Source organism: Clarias gariepinus, chromosome 2 (assembly GCF_024256425.1).
Source record: "Clarias gariepinus isolate MV-2021 ecotype Netherlands chromosome 2, CGAR_prim_01v2, whole genome shotgun sequence".
Classification (NCBI taxonomy): domain Eukaryota; kingdom Metazoa; phylum Chordata; class Actinopteri; order Siluriformes; family Clariidae; genus Clarias; species Clarias gariepinus.
This window is the reverse complement of record NC_071101.1, coordinates 12383581-12404106: the sequence shown is the minus strand read 5'-3', so window position 1 is coordinate 12404106 and position 20526 is coordinate 12383581. Positions and strand designations below refer to the sequence as shown.

At 37.7% G+C, this 20526-nt stretch overlaps 1 protein-coding gene across 3 annotated transcripts in view; it reads left to right on the top strand.

Moving 5' to 3' along the window:
- Window positions 1-20526, top strand: part of LOC128544931 (sodium bicarbonate cotransporter 3-like) — a 50667-nt gene that overhangs the window by 8782 nt on the left and 21359 nt on the right. For 2 of the 3 annotated variants that reach the window (XM_053515254.1, XM_053515247.1), the window contains exons 3-10: window positions 1348-1497; window positions 4340-4475; window positions 6424-6584; window positions 6680-6871; window positions 9264-9575; window positions 11805-11905; window positions 16544-16701; window positions 18734-18821. In XM_053515254.1, coding sequence (XP_053371229.1) covers window positions 1348-1497; window positions 4340-4475; window positions 6424-6584; window positions 6680-6871; window positions 9264-9575; window positions 11805-11905; window positions 16544-16701; window positions 18734-18821 — 1298 coding nt within the window. The remainder of the gene's footprint in view (window positions 1-1347; window positions 1498-4339; window positions 4476-6423; window positions 6585-6679; window positions 6872-9263; window positions 9576-11804; window positions 11906-16543; window positions 16702-18733; window positions 18822-20526) is intronic. The other variant, XM_053515259.1, reaches the window with a different exon arrangement.

Here is a 20526-nt window from a genome sequence, read left to right as displayed (position 1 = left end):
TAGCAGAGATACACATGATCACATGCTTTATTGTTGTTTTCAGTTATTTTTTATGACCTATAAAAAATAATAATAATATGCTCATTTTGACAGTTCTACATTTTTGCATCGTCATTCCCATACTCCCGTAGTGGTAAAAAAAAAATAATGTACCTTTTATAAAAGTCATAAAAACTTTTGTTCTACCTGACATAACTGAAAACTCAGATGCACAGTTTGAAATCCGAAGCCTCCTGTGTTTTGGCAGCAGCTCCGTGCTGGAAACACAGCATACGTCCATTCAAAGAAAAAAAATTGCTTTCATATAAGTCGAAATTGACTGAGGCTGTGTTGACATTGCGGATTTGTGCTGCTTGAATTTTAACCATGCTCGTCTTATACAGTATATGGCTAACATCGGGAACCACCAAAAGATTCTGTACATCTTTTACAACCTTCTTCTTTAAAGGTGACCCTGTTTTATAGAGTACATCAGGCTGTGGATACTCTTTCGTTTAGAAGAAGAGAAGATCTAAGGGGATGTGTTAGGGATTTACACCCTCCTTCACTCTGATGAAATGTGATCTAGTGAGGCAAGCAACGAATCCCTAATATCAAGTTAACCCAGCTGTCATATTGATTTACCTCTGTACAGTTTGTCCTCCAACAGTGCTGCAGCTGTGCCTGAAACACCTGGACTATGACATTATATTTATGATGTTTCATATAGTTTTTATGTTGGGGTCAGTGTTGATCTAATTCAGAACACTTTATGTATTTCTTGATGAAGATATTCCTCACATTCTGACAGCTTGGCTGAAACACTGTCTCAGAGGACAGTCTCTGGTCTGTGTCATGTCCCAGATTCACAGGAGAAAAAAAATAATTCATTATATAGACCACCAACATCCAAACAATCAGGACAAGGAGGAGTTTCCATCTGTCTGTCAAACGTGTCACGTGTCAGTTCAGCTTTAGCTCTAAACGGTTGTGCATTTAGAGGATGTAAAAGGGATTCAAGTGTGCTTATATGTCTTGGTGCACGGAAGCATGCTGTCTTCTGGACTTGTGCAATCTCCAGCACCCCAAACCGTCAATATAAAGAATAAATGATTGCATGAAAGTGTCATGATTCTCAGATCCAGAGGTTATCTGCCTCTATATTATAATGAAACCAAAAGCAAGGGATTAGAATGATTTACAAACTATTTCTTTTTTATTACTTGTCCTGAATAGATGCTTTCCCCCCCCTGCATCAGGATTCCACACCTCCAGAGCCCAAACCCTAGTTAGAATTTGAAATGGCATCTAACATCTGCCAGAATCACAGTTAATACCGTTAATCCTGCTTGCGCTCTCTTGTTCAAGGTCACAGGGCTGTGTATGTGGGTGTTCATGTCCCTCTTGGGAAAGAGAACAGACACAGGCGGCGACACCGAGGACACCGACACCACCGCAGGAGAACCAAAGAGAGAGAATCCGAGCAGGACGCCGGGGAGGGAGAATCTCTCGCGCAAGGTAAACAACATTCCTTACGATTATCGAACCTCTGGTCTTCTGATCAAGTGTCTCATGTTCATGTGCAAACACAAGACTTTGATGATAATGACGAAAAATGACAGTCTGTCCATGCTTACAGTAGTCTTACATATGCAGTGGTTGAGTCTGTATATTAAAAATAAATATATAATACACGATTTTAGATATAAAAAAATAAAAAATAAAAAGAGATGCCTAATTAGAGCAGGCTATGTATTATAATTAGACCACAAGCCAGACCAGGGATTAAAAATTATTTATTTTTCATTGTAACTTATTGTGAAAAGAACATTTCTTCCCCTGATTCAGTAATCCAATTGGATTTAGTAATCCATTCCAATGAAACCAACCTCTTAGTAATAATGAAACAGTTTCCATATGACGCTGTGGCTTGGCATAGTATTTCAGATCATGATTTTTTTTTTTTCAGCCATTTTAGAGAGAGGAATTATCTTTGCCCAAAAAATTGCCATTTTTAGAAACATATGACCTGTAAAAATTGTTGCATAAATATCTTTTTGGTAAAAGCTTAAAAAGCAAAAAAAAAAAAAAAAAACTCTGTAGTGTCCGTAACCATGTCAAATTCATGGTGCAATATCTTAACAATTTTGCATTTTTGAATAATACACTTTTTCAGGTTGATGTCTTTTCATGTGAAATCTAATTCTGCCAAGTGTTATCTGAATGACAGTTACGACCGTTAAAAGAATTTAATTAAAGAAAAGTAACGGACACTACGGACATAAAAGGGCATGAAATTGTATTTAGCAAATGTGTCTCTTTTTATCTAATAAAATATAAATGTGTATGCATATTAACAAAAAAAGAAGTATGGATCGAGAAATAAGAAGTATTAAGTGTTAAATGGTGTTATATCTGAAAATGTACTTTTTCACCCTACTGTAGGTAACACACTTTTTAGCACCAATACCATGTTTGGCCATTTACATTGCTCATTATTATAGACTACTCTCATACTGACTGACTAATAACTCACAAATAACCAACCAACACAGCTGTGTTTCATACAGTATGAAAGAGTAGGTATAAACACACCATTGTCAGGAAAGTTCCTCGGCTCTTCGTCCCCACATGTTGTCCTTACGCATGGGTACATCAGGGGATCCAGACCCCCTCTGCCCTCTGGACCTGTCTGCCCCATCCTGGTGCCCTGTTTCTGGTTGGAGGTCACATGGATGCCCCATGTGGTCTGCTTGGGATGCGTGTGGTGACTGTGGATGCTCCCACTTGACCATGAAGATGGTCTTGGACTCGGCTGATGGAGACAGCTCTTCTGTAACTGCTGTTGCTCAACAGTTCAGGATGTAAATTCCTACAAACAGTTTTGTACCTGAGCCTCCGATAATAAAACTGGACCTCCTATTAACTGAAACACATCTTCTGTTATACTGAACCACCAGCTGCCTAACACACAGTATGACAGCAGATCAGTTCCTGCTATCTGTTATAACTCAAATGAGGATGGGTTCCCTGTTGAGTCTGGTTCCTCTCATGGTTTTTTCTCATTATCATCTCAATAAAACAACAACAAATGCTGCTTTTCACAGAACAGAAATTTATTGTTGATGTGAAATATTCTAATAGGAGTTTACTGGTTTGAAGAATATTAATGATGTGGGGGGGGGGGGATGTGTGGGATGTATATTCTTCTCTTGTGTGTAAAGACATTTAGGTTACACACACCAGAGTTTTCTGATATCTCACCAGAATGGAAAAATATCTTATTAATTGGATAATTAACTTTATAAAATAACATTGCCACTATGGAACAACCGGGAAAGAGTTCTCCTTTTTCTTTTTGGTTTAGTTAAACATTTGTTTTCATAAACAACAATTGCAAGTTTTTCTCAGGTTTCTAAAATGTAAAATGTATTTATTATTAGATGTGTTTATGCATTGGGTTGGATGCACAAGCTCTCAAGTACCTCTAAAGGCAAAAACGTATTAGACCATGATTGTGATTTAAATTACAGGTGGGAACTAATTACAACAGCTTCTGACCAATCAGATTAAGGATTTCAAGATTTCTGTTGAATAAATAGGAATAACTAACAACTGCAGACATTTTCAGCACTACTGTATATGTGGTATTTTAATACTGTGAGTAATTTTTTTTTGTCAAAACCAGTCAAAGGTTTGGACACACCTTGTAATGTAGTGTTTTTTTGTTTATTGATTTATTTTTTAAAATCTTAAAACTATGAAAAAACAAATATGGAATTAAATACAATTAAATACCTAAACAACAACAACAACAACAACAACAACAACAGTACTTTCAAGTGCATTTGCAAAACCCATTAAGCACCACAATGGAACTGCTTAAAACGTTTTTTTTACATGATCTAAACTTTTGACTAGTATATATATATATATATATATATATATATATATACACACACACACACATACAGTACATATATACACACAATGCACCTCAAAAGTCTGGGTTTGATTGCCACCTCATGTTTGTGCGCATGGAGTTTGCTTGTTTTCCCTGTTCATGGTGGGTTTCAAAGACATGCAGATTAGGCTAATTGAGGCATTCACAAATTGCCTGCATTGTGTTAATGCTGCCGTGGTTGTAAAAAAAATAGGAATAAATACAATGGTCATTGTATTATCATTGGCCTTCACGGTCTCTCGTTGGACTACAGACATTCCTAGATGGGGGTTTTACATTTATATATATACGCTATATATATATATATATATATATATATATATATATATATATATATATATATATATATATATATATATTATACACTCTCATTTGTTTTTTTGCTTCCCCCTATAGACACCCCATCCCAGCGTGTCCAGTGTATTCTGGGTACTGAGGACAGTGATGCGGAGCACATTCCTCATGAACTCTTCACTGAACTGGACGAACTCTCCATTCGACATGGCAACACGGAGTGGAGAGAGACTGCCAGGTTTGACAATATACATTTTTTAAAACACACAAAATAATTTAAGACTTTGACTTCTGAAAGCAGCTATAATGTAGGTGATACATTACAGTACATATTAACATTTGTGTTTCACTTTTACATACTGCTGTTACTTTGGTTTTCATTTGTACTGTACTTTTTAGAGAATTTTACATTAAAAGTAATGCAATGAGGCGGCACGGTGGTGTAGTGGTGAGCACTGTCGTCTTGCACCTTCAGAGTCCGGGTTCGGTTCCCGGCCAGGCTCGATCCCTGTCTCTGTGTGCATGAAGTTTGCATGTTCTCCCTGTGCATGGTGGGTTTCCTCCGGGTACTCCGAGCAAGTAATGCAATGAAAAAGTAAAGCATTTGGCAATGTCTTACACAAAAAAAAATCTAGAACCTATAATGGTTTAAAATGATTTTTTTTATGTATGAAATCATAATCACCCTCATTCTAATTTTAGTATGGTATCAGAAAAAAAATCACTGATATTCATTTATTAAAGGGCAGCTATTATGCAAAATTAACCTTTTGATAATTCATGGACATTCACATGGGTCTCAACTGTGTGTGCTCACAGACACAATGTGAGAAAAAAAAAAAAACATCACCTTCTTGGGGACACTTTCCATATCCCCCTTTTTAGACTGGGCAGTGTTTCCTGCATTTGTCTTGGCTAGATAAATAGATTTCATCTAATAAAACACTGCATTTGAGTGCAAATGAGTGAAACAGAAGGAAATTCAGGCATGTCAGAATGCATGATGCATGACTTGTATTTCAGATCTCTGAGATTCATGTTAATTTGTTAGAAAGGAGTATAATATGGTACCATCATTCAATCTCGACCCCAGGCTTCATACCATATTTTTTGTTCTACTTAGTCAGTTCTGCACAGTTGCCCCACTTATGACCCCTCATCTCATCTGCTAGTTTGAATGTGATGTATTGGAGATTTAATGACAATTAAAATGCCATTCAGGACAGAGACTTCTCACTGGACGGCTTTATGATCTAAAGCTTTCATTCTGACCTTGACCGAACTGAGAGCCTCCATTAAGGTGTGTGTGTGTGTGTGTGTGTGTCTATGTGAGTGTGAGTTTATATACTGTATGTCCAAATGGGATGGGTAAAAGAGGCTTTTATGCTTTTATCATCATTTATATTGTCACATACTCCCTTTCAATTTAAACTAAGACTAAAAAAGTGTATGAAAAATTACCCTTAAAAGAAACAGTAAGACATGAACACAGCATGGTCGTCCATTTGAGGCCATATAAATAGTTACCCAAGGTCTGGATATGGCGTTTTGAAGGTTTAAAGAAAAGGTCTCTCTCCAAACTTTCAACTGCCTAGTTTCTGTAAAGGTTCTGTAACCCACTGTATCCGTAGTTAACAGGAATGGAACCTGATGTGATCATCTCCTGTTGTAGCCTATCTTCCCCAAAGTTTGACATCTTTGAATTAATTTTCAGCATGGGTGTCGAGAGTGGCTATTTTGTTTTTTTCAGCCTAACCATTCTCCTCTGTCATTTCCTACCAATCGAATGTTACTGTTTTCTTACTAGATGCTTTTGTTTGTTTGTTTGTTCTCATACTTATACTTATACTGCTACATGATCATTGCATGGATGGGCAGGTATAATAGAGACATGTACTACTATTAAAGTGTCTTTTGAGTGTATTGTATATATTATGACCAATATGCAAGGGATGTTTAATCCAAACCACAAAATAACAGAACACAGTGATGAGGTATTATGCCTTCATGTAGGAGAAAAAGTCCCAGTTTGACTTGAACACCTATTTTTCATGTTGCATGTTGGCAAAACTAGCTATTGTCATAAATCATGATGTAATAATATACAATCATTTTAGGATATTATATATTTGCTAGATTTCACCTGGGTTTTTTTTTTCTGCCTTTGTTTGCCTTCTACTCTGTAGGTGGCTGAAGTTTGAGGAGGATGTGGAGGATGGAGGAGAGCGGTGGAGTAAACCTTATGTAGCCACGTTGTCTCTGCACAGTTTGTTTGAGCTGCGCAGCTGCATCCTCAATGGCACTGTGCTGCTCGACATGAAGGCCGACTCCATTGAGGACATTGCAGGTGTGTGTGTGTATATATGTGTGTGTGTTGTTTTTTTATTGCAAAATACTTTGTAAAGATATTAATCTCTTACATTTCGATCTTCCTGTGTTCAGACATGGTGATAGACAGCATGGTGGCATCGGGGCAGCTGGACGAGTCATTAAGGCAGAAGGTGCGAGAGGCCGTCCTGAAACGGCATCACCACCAGAACGAGAGGAAGCTAAGTAACCGCTTCCCGCTGTCTGTGCGCTCGCTCGCTGATATAGGCAAGAAACACTCTGAGCCGCTGTTACTGGCGCGCAGTGGTGAGGGCTTTCTCCGCACAGCTCCACACACTACACACTTAGATTTGCAGGATAATTTGTACTGTGTTACAAGACATTTAGAATTTTCTACAGTTAGCTCAGGATACATTCACGGTAAATAAAACTGCTTAAAACTCTTTTAAGACTATTTTAATGTATGTGTTGCTGACATCTGATACCCCATATGTGACCATGTGACTCACATTCAGATCATATTCATGTATCTACTATATGTACTGTATATACCTTAAATGCTGAGTTCTGACACTTTTTTTGTTACCACTAGACGCTTTCCTGCCAAACAATCACACAGGAAAGTGCAAGCAAGTGCAAAACTACTTAGTTGAGAGAATGAAAGAGAAGGGTACAAATAGAGAATGTATTCAAGAACTAAACTCAGAACAGGTATACACAATAGGGTAAGAAATCAATAACTGGATAGGGCAAAGACAGGATTAAAACATAAACAAAGTGTGAAAGTGACAAAAAAAAGGGACAAAACTAAACAACATAGCATTGCATGGAGTGTTCACTGTACAGGGAGCAACACCATCCTTTAAGAGGGTCAAGTCAATTGGTGAGCCAGCCAGGAGTTATATACTGTAGGTCTTTACGGCTTTACGACATCTTATTTCTCTTCGGAAAGATTTGTCCTGGGGTTCTGGAGACGTAGACTTACTGTATAAAGCAAAAAAAAACAAACAATCATAAATTCTGAGATTCGTATTCCTCCTACGTACTGAGTATGTACTGTGTCCAATAAAGGCCCACATATTTCAATGTGGTAACAAATTAAAGGAAAGCCAAGTGACTCTGTTATGTTTTGTTCAGGGAATTTAATTAAAAGGAATTGTCATGCAAATCAATGCATTCTTCTGACTGGCCATATTTATCCCTTTAACATATACCAAAAAAAAATTATAATAAGTGGATCCTTTTAACATTTTTTTATTTCCTTTTGACAATAACAATAATAGTCAATGTTAATTTAATTTTTTTTAACAGACCCCAGTATAAGTCTCTTCCAAATGGTTAAGATGCCACTTCATGGTATAAGTAGCGATTTATTTTCGAATACTAAAGAAATTAACAAAAATTATATTAAAGTCACATAAAATGCTAACATTTTGTGTGGTATAGCAACAGATCCACTTTTTTCATTGTATGGTATGAAACAATTAAAAAGGGGATATTATTCAAAGACAGCATAATCTAGTGGATAGTTAACTAGTAATTAGTTTTAACATAGAATACCTCAATTGAGTGGCCAATCAGGTTAAGTTCAACACATTTTTCAGTATGTTAGGTGACATCCTGATAGGTGTGCTGTCTTTTAAGACACAGGGCACAAGGGCTCAATGGTTCACAAAATAATAATAATAATAATAATAATAATAATACAGTGTTCATTGATCTGGTACTGTTCAGGGAGCTCTGATGCACATTATGTTTGTTTCCTTAAATTGTATAATGGTATGTGTATTGTAGTGATTAGGTTTGTTATCAGATTGCCTGCAAAACAATACTGCTACATAAAAAAATAAAAAAAAAGAATTATGATATAAATCAATTGATATATGTCAATAGACATAAATCGACTGGAAAGATTAGATAAATACCCTAAAAACAATATTGATTATTGCACTTTTTGCGATTTGGTGGTTTCAGGACTCATGCATCCCCCCATTTCTTTGTTTTGCCCTGAGAGAATTCTTTCATTTATGTGTTTTGCTGATGCTATCTTTTATTTTTCATCACCATTAGTAAAGACAAACCGGGCTGTTTGGGGCTAGATTGTGATTATTTGGAGTAAAATAGCATTACCACTCGGGCGTTAATCAGTGAGTAGTTGGTTGTGCTTGGTGCGGATAGGGCTGCTCTATGCTGATATCTGCTCTTCGCTTGCACTAAACTTTTTGCCAGTTTATTGGAGTGTGATATTCATCTTGAGCAAGTACTTAATACTGAAAAATGTGGACTTTCTCGTTGCAGAGTATGGTTCTATAATGCACTATGGTTGTTGTTATGGCATGATGTGCTTTAATCTAGATTTTTCTTCTAATATCAGTATTAGACACTTTTTTTTTACAAAAACATTAACCCTAATTTGTTAATCACTGGAATCTCTTGCATAGCTGGTGACTTTAAGAGCAAATTTTTGTTCTTTTTTCTGCATGGCATTTTTTCCATCCCCAAATGAGTCATTCTGGATATCTTGAAGTTCTGCTTTCTTTTTTTTCATCTCCTTCCTGTTTCCCATACACTGACAAGCACTTGAACATGTCCTCATATCCCTACTGCATGCCTCTGCATCCCTTATGACTTCCCAGGATGCCCCTTTCCTTTTAAACCAGCCCCCCTCTTTCCTCCCCGTCCTCTTTTCTCCTGCTAGGTGATGGTTTGTCAGCATCCCGTAACTCTCTTTTGAAACTGGGAGGTTCCATTTCCAACCTGTCCCAAAGGAGCGAGTCGCGAGTGTCCATGCTCCTTAATCACCTCCTCCCTAGTCCCGGCCATGGTACCTCACCCAGCCCTGTCCCCACCCCACAGAGCACCCCACCATCTTCTCGACACTTACACCCATCTGACGGAGCTCCACAAGTGCATCTGGAAATCCCTGAGGTTGTGGTGTCTCCACCAGAAGAGGAAGATGAGTCAGAGGAAGACGTTCTGGATCTCAGAGCTGATGAAGACAAGTATTTGCGTGAGTGATAGCATGAACAGAGATGCAGTTACTCATCCATTCATCTTTACATCAGATGTTCTATCATTCTCACCTTTTTGTTCCGCTCATTTGAGTTTGCATGACTGCATCACAAATTGTTCTCCATCTCCATTTGTCATTTTTATTATTTCTTTTGACTTATTTTACATATGCCTCAAAACATGCATTCTCTCCTTTCTTTATCTATCTATCCATCCATCCATCCATCCAAGCTGTACAGCTTTATCTTCTGGCATCTTGCCATTATCCTTAATCTTTGTATAAATGTTCATGTAATGGCTCCAAAAACACAGTCGTCAATTTGCAAAACTTCAGCTCTGACCCAGTTCTGATCTGTACCCTGCTGTGTGTGTATATTTGTGTGGGTGCCCACATGCCTTATTGTGTTTGTTTGGTTATGCAGTAAACTTTCCCATCAACATTATTTTAAGACTGCACAGACAGTTTCTCACTGGTATACTTTATTTATGCCCTTCTCAGCTCTTCTCAGTGCCTGTGCTCCCAGGAGTGTTTAAGACAAACTGTTCACGGCTGTGGGCATGAAAGTTCTAGCCTTAGCTATTCCAAATATTTTGCATAAAAAAAGCATGTTCTAATGCCCTTCATGTTTGTTAGCATGCATTAGAAATATGCATGTACTGTATATGTGTTCCTAAGGGAAATATTCTTGGTAAGGGATGGTGGCAATGTCTGTACTTAGTTATTGTACATTGTTCAGTTAATCTCTGAATAAAGGCATGTTAGCATCTCTGGCATGTGTTCTGCTCTGGATAAACTGTCCCTAGAACCATATTGCTGACTGAGGAGTGTCAACCTGATCAGGTGCCCATGGACACCCCTTACACTCTTCCAGCATGAGTATGATAAAGTCAATGAGTAGATTTCTAAAGGGCGAACAGCAGATTTTATATGAGGTACCAGTGTACCATGATATTCGCTTTTTGTGTGACACCAAGAAGAGGATGTGATGGGGATTTTTGTTTTGGGTTTTCAATATGTGGACAGTTTGCTGGTTTGTCAATCTTATCTAGTACTCCTAGTAGTCTGAACTGTAATTGTTTCAGCTCCCGTAATACTTGATTAAGCTGTGTTATCTTAGCTGGCAAAGATGGTCTGCCAGTTTTGCCAGCTCGGCTTGTGCTTCGGCGGCTGGTGAGACAAAGCTGGATTTTTTCGACAGGGATGGTGTTTCAAGTACAAGGGGTGTTCAATCCAAATCGGGACTTGTTGTGGGATTTCTCTAGAACAAAGGCCTAGAAGACTTTATGCATCATACAGTGATGAAACTCTTGATCACATAAAACATTAGAATGCTGCAAAAGGCCGTAAGGCAGTGAATAACGATTCCGGCCAAGATGGCTTGGAGCCCACTATGTGAACATTTAGTGAGTAGACTACCTGATTGTAAGAATCGATGGATCACATCGGAGACGCATCTGTCAGGAACTGAACTCACAATCAATCACCACCATCACTTGCACATCACAGGAACTCGAATAGGACTTGTTTCCCCATCCCCCGTACAGTCCTGACCTCGATCCAAGCCATTTCCACATATTTGGGCCACTAAAGAAGTTCCTGGGAGGCCAGTGATCATTGCTCTATTGTACTGAGAAAACTTTCTACCTTGAAGGTATCCAAGCATTAGTGAAACCCTGGGATAAGTGCACTAGTGCATTAGTGGATTATATTGAAATATAAAGGGTTTTTTTTACTCTCATAACGGTTTTCTGTTATACTGCCTGTTAAAGGTCCTGGTTTGACTTGAACACCACTCGTGTAGGGTTACTTGAGACCGTAGCAGCTTACAAAATGCAATCTAGTGTAACAGTGTAAATCATTCATACTACTGTCAGGGAAAAATTGCAACTATCAACCATATAACACAACCATCCATGACCTGAAGACAATGGTGAATTATGTTTGGGTTTAAAAACACTTCTATCATTGGGGTTTTGCTATCGAGACTGCTGCAGTATCAAATGTATTCAGTGTTAGTTTTATGACTCACACCTGAATATTTAATAATACTATTTTGGGAGGAAATCACAGATGTGGCCACTTAAAGAAAGATCAAGTGGTGCTTCGCATCTGCTTGTGCGTGCGTGTTTGCTGCCTTGCAAAGCAAGTTTTCTTCTTCTTTTCATCTCTTTTTTTGTTTTTTTTTCTTTACTTGTAGTTTTATTATATGTTTTGCCTCTCTCTCAGGTACGTTGGCGTCTGCTTCTTCTTTCTCTAATTCTGTGGATGCAGGCAGGTCAGTCAAGTCAGCTAATAGCAAAGATGGCAGCACTGTAGATCTTAGCAAGGTAAGATGACCCGTACACCCCCCCACACACCCCTAACACTCACACTATATGGCAATATTAAACCCTTGTTATTTGACAAGGGTTAAAGTTGTAACAATGCTGTTGCTAAGCAACTGGGACAGCAAACATAAGTTAGCAGCTAAAATATAGTTTTTAATTATTTTATATGAGCAGTAATAAGGCAGAGTAATAGTAAAACTAAAACTAAGAGGGTGAGTCAAAAATTATGTGCACTTTGGTTACCTTCTCTTGGCCACACTGTCTTATCAGTGTTTTCGGTTCAAGGCTACTGTCTCTCCAGTCACTGCTGTGCAGGCGTGAACGTCTTACATCAGTTTAATTGTAATTGTGGAGCAAGCAAAGATATATGGCCCGCTTGTGAGGGTGTACCTGGTGCTGAAACAACTAATGGAAAAGCATAAACAGAAGCGTTTGGATGTTTGCAAAGAAAATGTGTACAGTTCCTTAAAGGAAGGTGTAAGTTTCCTAAAAAGAATCATAACTGGTGATGAACCATGGATTTATCACTACAAGTCTAAGAGTAAATGGCAGAGTATGGAAGGAAACATCCTCCATTGCTGACTGAGAAAGAGCTGGAAAATTTATCAATGCTTACAGTTTTCCGGGATTTTCAGGTTTACTTATGATGACAAAGTGAAGACAGCGGTGCATTCGTGACTCGGCCTAAAACATTTTTTAATTAGGGAATACGAAATCTTGTTGACAGAGGGACAAAGTGCGTTGAAAAGTACTGTATTGTGGCGTGGGCGGAGCGGCGGCTGACTACCATCATGCATTGCGGGGGGTTTTCAATGTGTTCACCCTGTTGGGGAAGGGTATTTGGGTTAGTGGCTTTGGCCAGGTTTGTGTGTTAGACAACATCCTTTCCCAGTGGTAAAATGCTACATTGGTGTCAGAAGTGGGATAGAGAGTAATGTGTTGGAGCGCACTATAGAGGACCTACAAAAGATCCAAGCAGGCTGCTGAGTAATGGAGCAATTAGGGAAGGAGAAAAAGCATCTTCCTGATGGGACCAGCGCCAGCAAACCAGGGCGATCACAGCGGAGCGATGAAATGAAGATTCTGGCACTCGGAACGGACTCATCAAGAGTCTCAGCGCTGGAGCAAGCCACAGCTCCGTCAGTGGTGATGCGAGCTACAGCTGCGGTCTTTGGCCAAATGGAGCTAGCCGACAACTTTGCGGGCTGGTCCCCAGTGGAAACCGCCGTCAGAGTAGCACTCTCGCTGAAGGGCGACGCGCTCCGGGCGCTGGAAGACCTTTGGGCCGATGAGCGGAAGGACTGGGCAAAGCTACGGGAGTCACTCCACTTCCAGTTTGGCGCGGGTGACCGTAAGGAGGCTGACGCGAGGAGCTGGTGGTTCATAGGCAGCACGCTTCTGAGCCACTGGGGGCGATCGCCATGGACTTTAGAGGTTTCCAGCGCCGGGGCTATCCAGAGTTCAAGCCAGATAAGCAGGAAGAGCTAGCTCATCGCGCATTTCTCCGAGGACTCCAACCGCCGCGGCTCTGCGAGCACATCAGGTTAGTGGCAACAGCTTTCCTTTCTGAAGCGTTACGCGAGGCGGAGCGAGCAGAACCTGTAATGGTGGAACATCATGGCGAAAGAGCCGAGCGATCTCCCGCAGCTCGGGGGCGCTTGGTAGGTGAACAGGGCGTCACGGCTAGGCAACAAGCAAGTCTCCGAGGTTTCGCGCTGATGCCGAGGCAAAGAAGGGCCCCACCCAGCTCTTGCGAGCAATGCTGCAGGACTTTCTGGTGGGGGTGCCTATGGAGCGTATGGGCGTGGACACACGCCGGCGAAACATCGAACTCGGAGGTCGGACCACCTCAGGACAATGTTTGCGCTCCTCCCTCCTCCACACAAGGACCCCGGCGCCAGCGCCGACCGCCTTCACGCCTCAAAGACTGAGAGAGTCATGGTGACCGGGGACGATCACGGCTAGGGTGGGGGCAGTGTGGCGTGGGCGGAGCGGCGGCTGACTACCATCATGCATTGCGGGGGGTTTTCAATGTGTTCACCCTGTTGGGAAAGGGTGTTTGGGTTAGTGGCTTAGGCCAGGTTTGTGTGTTAGACTGTGTGTGACCTGTTGAATGTGCTCTGGTTCATGCTAAGGCTCAATTGGATGTTCATTGATGCTCGTGTGAATGTGCTGCTGTGTGTAAAATAAAGTACTCCCAGCCATTGCATTGGGTAGCAATTAAGCTCACTTGTCTCTCCAACATCTTTTCCGGCGGTAAAACGCTACAGTATGTTAAAAAATTATGCATTTGTCATTTCTTGAAGTTACTTAAAATAAGAATGCGGATAATTTCTGACTCACCCTCGTAAATCATCCAAAACATTTACAAATACAAAACGGCAGTGTTATTGTAAAAAACATCAACTGCTAAAAACAGTTCATGGTTTCAGTCTTGATGGGAAATGTCACCATTAGAAACACTTCTAATTGGGATAATACAGGAGGATAACTAATAATACTCACACACACATGACTGTCTTGCTGTCAGAACCTTTACCTGAAAGTTACTCAGGCAGCTAATTAATGTTATGCTAGCCTTAATCTCATCCCCAGTAAGCAAAAAGAAAAATCTTTTGGCTCATTTATTTACAGAATAATAAAAATTAAAAAATTAATCAAATAAATAATGAAAAAAACTAAATAATAGTGGGCATAAACCAAATATTCCTACAGTATCTGTACCAAATATTCCTCCACCAGCTTGTAGGTAAATGTACACACAGTGGTGTTTTATGTCTTGTTATTTGGTTGCTGTTTATTGTCCTAGACAAGACCACACTGTGTGTATTCTCTGGAATTTTCCACCACGTAAACATCGCTTAACTCATTATAAGATCTCTTTTTGTGGACCCACACTGTGTTATTTACTATAAGGTGATTTATTCAGGCGATTTTACCGACTCAACATACTTGTCTGAAAGGCAGGGGAGGAGAACACACCTGAGAAATTAATCTGTTACTGTACTTAATGTTACGATGAACCTATTTTGTGGAGCATTAGTGAAAGGTATACCTCGAGTCTTAGACTTTTCATTAAAGTTAGACCTTACAAATCTCAAAAGCCTCTTGTCTACATTTATCGATGAAAGAAAAAGTTTTTTCACATAAAAGCATGGTGTTATTTCAATTCCAACTTTAACTTGAGTGCTTGTTTTTGACATGTTATCTATACTTTCACTTATGATTTCTTAGTATTGTTTTTATCCTTTGTAAAAGTGTAGAAGAGTGTCGTCTCTCTCCTGAAATCTGACAAGGCACTGCAGTTGGTTAGTCTAAACCCGGTAGTTTAAAACATACAGAACAACCATCAAAAACGTTGCCTTTTGTCAAAAAAGGCAGTAGGAATAAGGTACCGTTGTAAATTTGATTATGTCAAGCTGCTTTGTGACAAAAGCGCTATACTGTACAAATAAAATGTATTTTAAAATTGAATTGAATTATGAAAAATCCTTCATACACACCGCTCTGTATCTTGATCCTGATGGATTTTGAAATTCTCTGAGTGAATTACAGTAATTGAGGTCTCCTTGACTCCTTGATTCTCTGTTCTTTAATCAAGTGAAGTCTGTCATCTATAAATGCACTTTGGGAAATTAAGGAAAAATGATAGAGACAGCTACAAGAGGAAGGATTCACAGGTGCCATGTTATATTAAACACATTTTCAGCTAATGTGTGTTATATTATATACATACCTGTGTATCAATTGTAATGTAGCTGTACACAATCTTTATCAAAGTTTTTTTTTGTGTGTATAATGTTGTTTTGGTGCTTATGAGGTGCATCATGATGCATTATTTTAGTGCAAACTTTCAGTTTTTAACATTTTTTAAATTATATTTTTTAGTTAATATATTTATAAAATATTTAACATTTAAAAGCAAAAAAAAATCTTAAAATGTAAAAAAAACCCTGTATTTTAAAATCAAATGCTACATTTATGGATTCTAAAAATCTAATTTAAAATACATGGACACTGCACATGGGAAAAAGTGATAATAATAAAAATCGATCATTGAACAACTTTTTAAACACATTTTAATATCATACCAGCTGCTTACAGTCAGTTTGTAATTATAAAAAATATCATAATAATCACAGCAATCAGAAAAGTGTACTGTTACAAAATTTACCATGAAATTACTTTTATGTCTGTACTACTTCAATTTAATACGACCACCATTTGCAATTTCCTAAAAGTGTGCAATGCTTTATCATAATTTCGCAATTTCTGTGTAAATATTTTATTAAGTACAGAATGGTAAAAATAAATATCCTTCATACTGTAACATTGGTGCTGCTTGTATAGTTGTCAGTGTAATGCCACAGTTTGTAGGAATCTTTATATGAAGACAGAATAATAAAATTATCCAATAAATGATGAAATGATTATAATGATACACTATCATACAATATAAGTTGGGGCTATAAGATTATAATGTCATACTGTATATACTGTATGCTGTACTGTATATCCATATGAGAGTTCAAGTGGTGATTTTTATGTAATAAATAAACATGTATGAGAGTGAAAGCTTTAATTGATGGTCATTAGTCATCAGTTTTTTATGCGCTTTCTTATTTTTCCTTCACATAGGTGGACATGAACTTCATGAAGAAGATTCCTCCAGGGGCGGAGGCCTCGAACGTGCTGGTAGGTGAAGTGGATTTCTTGGAGAAACCGATCATAGCTTTTGTTCGTCTCTCGCCTGCTGTACTGCTCACAGGACTCACCGAAGTGCCCGTGCCAACCAGGTAACACAAACATGTATAGTTTAAACATACACCTGAGAGGTTAATAGATGTGATAAAATGTAGAATAATTCACAAAATAGATTTACAACACATTAATCCAAGTCATCCAGGCTCAACTGCACTATGTATTATTGAGAAAGTGATTATGTCGATGTGTTAGCAAAGTATAGAATAAAACACTGTTGCTGTGCTTTGATATAAAATAATCAATGACTTTGTGGTGTATTGCTTTTTAATATAATACGAAGGTAATGTTACCACACAAAGTTGGATGCATTCCAAGTATTAGTGTTTTATTTCTCCTATTCAATGTTTCATCTTAATCCTTAGCTTCATATTTTTATCCTTTTGTAATTGCATTTTAATGCTGAAACATTAGAATATTAGGAAAAGTTTTTTCCTGGTATAATTTACTTGACTAGCTCTATCACGGAAAACTAATTAGAAAATATTATAAAGCAAAAAACTATTTTATAAAATACAGATTTTAGTGGTTTCAACATTGAATTCCACAATTTTTACATGAACATTTTTTTTTAGCTAAAATTATTTGTTAATTAAGCATTCCACAAAGAAATGTCAAAACTTGATAATTTTACAGTTTTGGAGAAATCACAATATTGTTATATTATATAAGTTATAATATTTAAATATTATACTTAATGAACACTGAAAAAAGGTAAAATATATAAATGTATATACACTGGAACCTCGCCTATCGAGTAACGCGTCTTGCGATTTTCTTTCTCTTGCGCTGCGGAATTGTGGGTATTCGTCTCCTCTGCTTGGTCTTAGTGCTCGTCTTTCACTGGTATAATAAACATTAGTGCACGCGTGTACTCTTTACTATAACACTGTGACCATGTGTGTGTGCGTAAAACATATTTAATTTTTTTATTTTGTGTTTGTAAGCGCTTGTGTACAGCTTACGTGTACTGTTTATTATAACACACGTGTGCGCGCGTGTAAAGCAAAAGAAAGTCTCATACGAGGTTAAAGATTTTCTCCCTTTCTGTATCAGCCTGTCGTTATGTGTGTGTGCGCGCATAATTTGACACCGTGCCCCTTCACACCCACACTCTCTGGTTTACACCCCCCTACCCCCTCCTCCTCTTGGCTTCACACACACTTTATGCTCTACACGGAAACACTGCTTTGTCACGATTCTTTTCATAGGTAAAGTGCAAGTTAATTTTTATTTTTTTTTACTTTACAACAGTGATTCTGTTAGTATGCGCTCACGCGAGTGTCATTAGTGATGTTACCTGCTAATTTTTCCGATAAAACAATCGCACATAAACGGAAACACTTATCTGTTGGGATTTATTTTTTTTAATAAACTTTTGTTAAAGTTAAGGTTAATTTGTTTAATTTTTTTACTTTATATTTTGTGTTAATTATTTTTATTAATATTATTTTTTATTTTATTTTACTTTTATTTTTAGCTGAGTTTATATTATTTCTTATGGGGACAATTTGCTTTGATTTACATGTGTGTTGAAATACGAGCCCCTTCCAGAACGATTTATGCCTGTAATCCAAAGTTCCACTGTATATTTAGAACATTTTACAAAAATAGCGATTTAAAATGTAAAATTTTAACATTCAACTTTACTTAAAATATTAAAATAGTTATTACTGAAAAGGACAAATACTAAAACAAAATTTTACACTCATGAAGTTAATTCTAAGACAAAACAAATTGCAACTAAAAAACGTACTGAGAAACCAGATATTCTGATTAAAATTTTTTTTTTAAATCAGAATATAATAAAAAAAAAAAAAGAAAGATATTCTGATCACTTTGTTCAGAATATATATATAAAGGAGCTGTTTTATAAAAACAATAAAGTGCGAAAATGAATAAAATAAAGAAAAGAATCAACACCTTCTGACCACTGAGAATAGACCATTCAGCAGCACTGTAATATACTGTGTAACAGTGTACACACTTCATTTGTAGTTTTTTTTACTACCCAGTATAACTGTTCTCATATGATTTTATGTTTGTGTTTGTGTGTGTATGGGTCAGGTTCCTGTTTCTATTATTAGGGCCATATGGAAAAGGTCCTCAGTACCATGAGATCGGACGCTCCATGGCCACTCTAATGACAGACGAGGTAAACTGTCCACTAATGGAACATAAGTAAGTTATACAGAGGTAATGAAAGGAGCACAGATTCCTGGGATCATCCTCAAGGACCTGCTGAAATGAAATCAATAATAATCGAATTATAACATAACGACTACACAAAACAGCACAATCCTTGAGGGTCACTTTTTGTACATTTAAAAAGACAGGCTGTTAAAATAACTAGCAATTTGGGCAGCATTACAAGTACATTCAAATCTAAAATACAGCACAAGTGCAGGTCTAAAGGCAAGCAAGGTGGAGATGCTCTTAAAATGTCACATCAGTGGGGGTTGGTGATGGACTTTAACCAAATGTTATAAAGTGTAAATTATGAATAGACTGAAAAACAAGTTAATCTCCGAAAAAATAAAGTGTATGGTATGATATTGATTTACAAGTGTGTGGTCTGGCTCAACTTAGAAAGTAAACTGGCTGATAGTCAATACCCCTCTGGGATGTGTGTTTGTATAAGACAGAGTAATGAATCTCAGGAGGAGCGTGTAAACACAGAGTGCTAAATGAAATCATGCCATGATTTGTACAATTAGATTAATAAATGGATGCCAGACAGTAATCGAAGCGGAGATGGTATTTAGAACTTAAAATTTCATTATACAAAGCATCAGTCATCACACTTGCCATATTAGTAATGTGTAGAAGCAGAAAGAAATTAATGTACCTTTAAACAGTGTGGAGCAGTGTGTTTGAGCAATGATTTTTTTTTTAAATAAAATGGTACTGTAGTAATAGCTAAAAAATAAAGATAAAGATAAAATTGATTTGGTTACGTATTGTCATTCTCCTATAGGGCATTTAATTCATCGCCACCCTGACTCCCAAATATTTTTATTTATTTATATATATATATACACTACCATTCAAAAGTTTGGGGTCACTTTCTAACTCCATGATGGTTCCTGATTTTTATTTCTTTCTACATTGTAAAGGCTGAAGGCGTCTAAAAAATGCATTAATCTCCTTTGAACAGTTAATGGTGAGATGTTTCTGCTACTTTTGCTCTGTAAAGACTTCATAATGCCTCTAATCTGAGGGGCTGTTAATTGGTCATTTTTCAGGCTGATAACTCTAAATGAACTTCCCGTCTGCGGCAGAGGTAGGTTTTGGTCTCGCCCTCCTGGGATGGCCTTCATGAGAGCCAGTTTCATTATGGTGCTTGACAGATTTTGCAAATGCACTTGACAATACTGTTCTTGCAAGAACTATTACAGAAAGGCTGACCTCTGTGTCTTAAAATAACAACTACAGTAACTGTTGTTTTTGTTGTTGTTACGTAATTACCTAATTTCATATGTGTTATTTTATAGTTTTGAAATCCTTAGTATTGTTGTAGAATGTAGAAAATAAATCACTAAACAAAAACAAAGAAATATGCAAGTGATCCCAAACTTTTGAGCGGTAGTGTGTATGTATATGTATATGTTTGCATTTGAAACTGTCAAATCTTGCAGTATCTCTATAATCCTACAGGTGGTGATCTCTAAATTATTAGAGAAAAATAATATTGAATGAGGATATTTATAAAATCGTGATACAAATTGAATTGACACCTAGTGATAATATTGTATCAGGTGGTCCCTGGTGATTAAAGTTAAACATCCAGGGCATCCAGTGCATTGGTGTAATGGTTAGCATTGTCGCCTTGAACCTCCAGCGTCTGGGTTCGATTTCCG